Source organism: Callionymus lyra, chromosome 10 (genome assembly GCF_982586985.1).
Source record: "Callionymus lyra chromosome 10, fCalLyr1.hap1.1, whole genome shotgun sequence".
NCBI classification, from domain to species: domain Eukaryota; kingdom Metazoa; phylum Chordata; class Actinopteri; order Syngnathiformes; family Callionymidae; genus Callionymus; species Callionymus lyra.
In genome coordinates this window covers 24928168-24935332 of record NC_141827.1, presented here as the reverse complement: position 1 = coordinate 24935332, position 7165 = coordinate 24928168, and the positions used below count along the sequence as shown (strand labels likewise).

At 40.4% G+C, this 7165-nt stretch overlaps 1 protein-coding gene across 1 annotated transcript in view; it reads right to left on the bottom strand.

The window, feature by feature from the left end:
* Positions 1–7165, bottom strand: part of poc1a (POC1 centriolar protein A) — a 28515-nt gene continuing 21350 nt past the window's right edge. Inside the window, exon 11 of the mRNA XM_087801678.1 lies at positions 1–454. Coding sequence (XP_087657804.1) covers positions 344–454 — 111 coding nt within the window. The 3' untranslated portion in view covers positions 1–343. The remainder of the gene's footprint in view (positions 455–7165) is intronic.

The window sequence follows — 7165 nt, the reverse complement described above, 5'->3', positions numbered from 1 at the left end:
TGAGAACCAAAAAATCAAGTTTTAATGTCGTCACGTTCCATCTTCAAAACAGCACTTGCAGCAGATATGCATGTTCCAAAGTCTTTAGCCTCACACACACACTCGGGCACACACAGTTGAAGGTCCTTTGTCAGCAGAACCGGAAAGTGTCGCACTCAGCACTGTTGTGGAAGAAGAACCTCGCACGTTACAACTCGAGTCGTGGGCTCAGTTTTCGGGGGAAGTAGATAAAGTGTGTGTGAACGATCATCGCTCATGAGGAGACGGTTCCATCCTCTTCGAATGTAGAAGTGTGTTTCCAAATCAACAACAACACACCGGTGCAGCGAGAGAACCCGGTTGTTCAGGGGTTCCCCCTCTCCTGGAGGAGGCGGCCGATGCTCACCTGGTTCTCCAAACACTCCTTGAGCTTGTCCTCCGTCAGCGTCAGCCGCTGCTCCAGGATGGAAACTGTCTGGAGAAGGGAGGAGAAGAAGCGAGTGAGGGGGCGATGAATGAAGTGACAGAGACAAAGAAGGCGGAAACAAATGGACAAAAAAAAAGAAGAAAAAAAAAAAAAGCATATTAGAGAAGCTGCACAGTGTCAGCCTGACAGTAACCACCACAGAATGGCTGCGTTTGTCTGCGTCAAAGAAGCAGTTTGTATGTTTTTTCGCCAGTCGTTGTTCTCGCACAATCCAGTTGATTATTTTACATGAAACCAGCTTCTGTGCATCCAGCACCAGCTCATCCGGCGACAGACACAAACAGATGCACAATCGCACACAGAATTTAAAGGGAGAAAAAAAAAGAGCAGGTGTCGGTTTGAAGATAGCAGAGTGATCCAACAACATGCTGTGATGGAATTGTTCAAGCTAAGACTTAAAAAAGGTACAATTTTGCGTGACATGTCATCATCTGAGCAAACACCACCTTTGCTCAGGCCCTTTTTGACTGAGAAAGGCAGAGTTAGATGTGGTCCAGGTTCTTGTCCGAGGACTTCCAGATTTTATGTTTTGATCACGGTACTACACATTTAATTATACGGTAATAAGCTACAGTCAAGAACATTAAAGCTCCTGACCATTCTTCACGCTTACAGCAGATAAACCTTCACACTTGTGACCCTGGTCTGGAAAAGCGCTATACAAATAAAAATGACTTACTTACTTACTTACTACCTCAGAACTTTGAAACCACAAAAAAGAAGAATGTGAACTCCCAAGATTCCTGCTACAAACTTCTCTATTTAGTGATGTCGTTACGTTCCTGTGACTAAATTCAACGTCTATGTTGCTACGTCAAGAGTGGTCGACAGTTGTGATCGTTTGTCTGGGCGGCAAAGCATTAGGGAGAGAGATGGCACCACATATGCTGTGTTGTTTGCAAGCTCAAATAAATGTTGCTCATTTAAAACAAGCAAAAAAAAACAAGGCAATTAAAAACAAATACCAACTGTATCGCCTTTTGCTCTACATCTTTAGAAAAATAAAAATCTATTATTCATTAGATACCCTGGATAGCAAATCAAGGTATAGTCATAAAACAATATAAGTTTTTGTCCAACCACAATAGCTTAAAAAAAAAACATTCACTTGTCAACTGGCAGTAAAATCAAAAAGCTAAAGTCTAGTAAAGTTTCAAAATGTAAATACATTTTTTCCTGCTGACAAGACAAAAAGTCTTTTGTGGCTGAAAAATCTCATAAGTCGTCGAACCCAGACGCCTTCTGCCATTACACGTCTGTGGGGCAAGATCTTGGTTATTCTTTTTTTTTTTCCCCCTTCTCACTACCCGTCTCCATTTCCCGGATCAATATGACCCCGTTTATCTCTCCAACTTGATATGGCCGCTCAGACCTGAGCCCAACTCTTGGTGTTTTGTGTGTGAGCGCGTCCTCAGGGCAGCAGCAACATTATACTGCCCTATACTTTTCATCTGGAGTAGAAACCAAATCTTTAGGCTCCTAAAATAGTTGCCAGCTATCTTTTCTCTTCCCTCCACAACACATTATCCTCAGCGTTACTTGCGCATGTTACCAAGACTCATAGCTTTGGTATGACGAGCGCTGCTCTGGAATGGAAATCAAACACAAAGTGGAAAATTGGAAACAGATTTGAAGTCTCACTTCAATACAGCTAATTACTGTAGCCATTAGATCCGTGATTGCAAGAACTTAGGTAAAAACACTCTTGTATGCTCTCCATTAACAGCAATTGTTTTAATTAAACCAGCATAATTACAGTATTAAGTCCAAAAAGGCGGGCTAAATAAGGGCTTAAAAACAACAAAACGAACTCATAACACTTAACAACAGTGAAAGTTGAAAACCAACAAAACAAAAATGTCTGTAAAACACTGTGATGTCATCTAAATTCAACCAAAACTAACACCGATTTCATTTGAATTATATTGGCTTGTCACAGAGAGAAGTCTTGAATGTTTTAAAAGTTAAAGTCAGATAATAAGTGGTCTGGTACACCTTGACCCCTTTGGGCGTGTCTCTGTCCGTCACTAATCCTGTAGGTGTCATTGAAATATTCTGTTACTTCCTGTTCAAACTCAGATTACGATTCGACTCACCACAGTAACTAATTTTATTACATCATGATAGTCTATCAATTATAAATCAGCACTGTATCGATTATCATATTTTTTTTAAATACATTGTATTTAAATTTTTTCGGGCTTTCAGATTAAATTTTTTTTTTTTTTTAAATCAGTTATTTCATTGACTCACTCATTTTCAACCGATTTATCCCTTACCGGGGTCGCAGGGAGACTGGAGCCTATCCCAGTATCACAGGGCGAGAGGCGGGGGACACACTGCATAGGATGCCAGTCTGTCGCAGGGCCATAGTTATTTTGTGCTTTATAATTTAATAAAGTGCGTATCATAAAAGAATCCAATTTTTTTTTATTTACAATCGACATGCTGGTATTCAAAGCCTTTCTTCATTCAAGTGTCACATTTAAACTTCGGGTCGCTAGATGGCAGTTATAACTCCCTCCGCAGCTAAAATACTAATGAAATCGCGCAAGATCCCGGCGATGACTGAGGACGAGAGGATACAGTGGTCTGCAAAACTCACCATCGAAAACCACAGTTTCACTGACTGACTTTAGGAGCCCCTAACTCTTATCATGGCGATCATCCTCTCTGTCTCAAACATCTCTGTATAGTCTGGGTTCTGGAGGGCTAATGCACAGATTTCAAAGGAAAAATGAGGCTGTGATTGCTGCTGGAAGGTCGGCCCACTTCACTCCACAAACCCCTCAAACGCACAACTTCTAACAACCCCTGTGGCTCTGAGGCAGCACTTGAACCACCAGGAGCATCAGCATATATTTGTCAGTAGCTAGGATCGAACACATGAAGTCACAAGTGGAGGGTTTTACGATTTAAGTACCAAGACAACTATCAATCACCAAAATAACGACCAGAGAAACCACAAAATAATTAAATTCGATTTTTCTTACTCAACATGGCATGTGAGATGTCATCACTCTTAGTGTGACCTGAACAGGCCCAGTAAGGCTTTGCCGCCCAGCCAACCATTCACCAATGTGGCTCCCTTTTTGACATAGAAACATCGTCGTATCATTTAAGTACAATACTGTAGTGACTAATCTGCAGTCACTTAATAGAGCAGTTTCCAGAAAGGCATCATGGGAGTTCACTTAATGCAAGAGTTTTCTGTACAAAGTAAGAAAGGAAGTGAAGACAAAAGTTGATGAATTTATAGAAGGAGGGAATATGAAATGGAGTGCAAGGACAAGTAAAAAGCAGCAAACGCAGCAAACTCGATCTTTGGAATCTTCAGCGTTTTGTTGAATAATTCAGCGCCTTCTCTCCGCTCCACTATTAAAGTAAGAGCTGTAGTCGTGAAAAATCATTCTGAGAGGGGACGTGAACACAAGAGGCTGAATACAGTTCTGAAAATCAATGTTCTTCTGTGAATCTCTGCACTAGATTAAACAGTCATTTGACAATTCCTGGAAGTTGAAGTTGAAGAAAAGCTGGTTATAGTTTCAAGTCAATTAGATTTTTTTTCAAGGGTTTTTGACTTTAACTATAAACATGTCGACTGAAAAACCAGCCGACTTTGACCCACTTGTATAGTTATTGTCCTGGAATTATTGCACAAGCCGAGCATTAGATGTTGTCTGATAATTCTACACATTGAAATGCAAGGATGCATGATTGGTATAGATTTTTACTTTTTCACCGTTTTCTTGGAACGCAGAACAGTTTATATTAGGGGTCCCTGAACTTATTTTCCCCAAAGAGGGCCACACTTGAGCGGGGGACAAATTAGATCCAATTCATTCAGTCATTTTCTACCACTTATTCCCTTAAAGGGTTCGCAAAGGGCTTGGGGAACATCCCAGCTTCTTAGGTCACGAGGCAGGGGATACCCACAGACAATTTTCCCAATCCACCTCTGTATGTTTCTATGGGAGGAAACCGGAGTGCCCAGAGGAAACCGGAGTGCCCAGAGGAAACCTATGCAAACCCGGGAGAACATACAAACTTCATAAATCTTCAACATTGACAACTTTGGAAAAGCATTGAAAATGCTTTTAGGAAATTGCATTGATACTTTACTTTCTGGTGTTTTCATTTGTTTTATGGTACCTAAAAAGCATGTGTGAAATTTAAAACATTGCATGAAATCTACTAAAAGGGCTGAAAAGGGCTGCAGGCTACGCTTCAGAAAAACACATGGGGTTCTTTTAATGGGAAAATTAAAACGAGAAATTAAATACACAATGTGGTGCCAGAAGAAAATCAAGAAAACTGAGAAGAGGCTACCATTCTTTTTCTACTTGCCACCACACATCCCTCAGATCCCCTCCAGACTATTGAACATGTACAGGAAATTCAACACGGATGTCTCCACAGCGAAGCGAAACCCCCGGAAACACGAGGAACAGGATAATAGAGCCAGATGCCAACGTGGTACCAGAGTCGGGGTCCAGTCGGCTTGAAAGAGATTGGCAGCCATGGTTGCCCTGGGCCTGTTATAAACGCTCCCACATGCTGCACTTCAGCTGGATGACAACACGAAAGAAAGCCAAGAGAAAGCTCTGAGCATTAACACTCACACGGACACACACTGAAGTGGCCATCAAAGATTTACACTCACTATCACTCAGAGAGGACGAGTGCTGCTCCTGCTCATGAATGAGAATCTCGGACCACGTTCACAAATGCACGCCTTCAGAGCTAATGTAGCCGATGTTCTACCAAAGCGAAGAAACTCCACTTTGGGGCTTTTTTCTCTTGATGTAGCCGAGCATTTTTTTTTTTTTTTACTTGGAGTGAATCAAAATACTTTTGCTAGACGATAAGAAAACATTCAGCAATCACATGTCATTTACACACCTGCCTGTGATAACCTAGTCTGAATGATACTCCACTGGGAGAGGAGTTCTCTGAACAAGATAAAAGAGAGAAAACATTTGTGACATTTTAAATCGGGGCAGACAGGAGGCCGTCTAAAGATTGAGGTCCTTCACATGAAGACATTCCAACTAGAACACCTTGATCTATCCTTAGTTTTGCCAAATTCAAACTTATTGTGCTGTATTTTTTAAGATATTAGAGTTTTAGCTGTAAAGCCACTTTAAAACACAAGTGTCAAATATTGTTTTAAAACACAAATCCAACATTATGAAGGAAAACTTCTTAAAATTACTAGTAAATACAGTATGTCATTCTACAGAACCAGAACCAAAAAAGAAGAATATTAGAAGGAAAATATTACCTACAAATAATGAGACCTAATGCCTACATTTAATTGCAAAATTACCCTAAATTTGATACTAGACTTAGTTTTGTTATTCATTTGACATCTACTATATTAAGATTTATATCCACTTTTCCAAGTTCATTCAATTGTACCAAAATACACATTTTAGGTTGGAACTTGGCTCTTTGAGATGTTGAGGTGATGTCAACTGACGTCTTCGATGTCGCTTCAGGAAATATTTTTATTCCATATCTTCATAGCAATAGATAATAATATTAAATATATATATTTGGAAAAAGGTATTAGGTAGTTATCAGAGGATGTCAACATTTTGAAAAGTGTCCTTGATGAAAAATGTGATTTTTATCAAATCTGATTCTAAACCAGATGTGTATCTTCTACTTTAAGATTAATTAAATGAAAAGGTACCAATGGCTCAATACTATTATAAAAATGCTCATACATGAGGTGGGGTTGGAGCTTGAGCAGTCGCAAATAAAACTGAACAGTGAGCATCCAATTAAAAGAAAGAGGAAGAAAAACAAAGATGAAAAGCAGACTGCTGCGTCTTCACTCGCGGCTGTTTTCTTCTGAGTTCACTCAAGAAATGTAATTGAGTCACACAGGCTCCGTTTTAAACACAATTGTGTATGGCTCGCACGTGGGTGAAGCTGTGTACACGAGCATCACTTTTATGAATGTAAAGTTTGTGATTCAGTACTGTGCAAAAGTTTTAGGTAGGTGTAAAGACTTGTTCTTCTACTTTACGCTGAAGATATTTCTATATGATATTGACAGTATGCTTGGAGTCGTTGTTCTGCTGCAGAATACATTTTGGGCCAATCATACGCCTCCCTGATGGTTTTCATGATGGATAAGTATCTGCCTGTATTTCTCAGCATTGAAACCATTAATCCTGAACAAATCTACTCCATTTTCAGAAATGTAGCCACAAACTTGGCTACAAGAACCTCCACCATGTTCCACTGTTGCCTGTAGACACTCATTATGTACTGCTCTCCAGCCCTTTAGCGAACAAACCGCCTTCTGCTTCAGCCAAATAATTAAAATGTCGATTCATCAGTCCAGAGCACCTGCTGCCATTTTTCTTCAAGCCAGTTCCTATGTTTAGTACATAGTTGAGTCGCTTGGCCTTCTTTCCATGATGCAGGAATGGCTTTTTAGCTGCAACTCTTCCATGAAGACACTTCTGGCCAGGCTTCTCCGGACAGTAGATGGTGTACCTGGTCCCACTGGTTTCTGCCAGTTCTGAGGTGATGGCACGGCTGGACATCTTCTTATTTCGAAGGGCAATAAGCTTGATGTGTCTTTGATCTGTTGCACAAGTTTCCTTGTCCGACCACTGCGTCGACGATCCTCAACATTGTTTCTTTGTGCTTCTTCAAAAGAGCTTGAACATCTTGAAACCC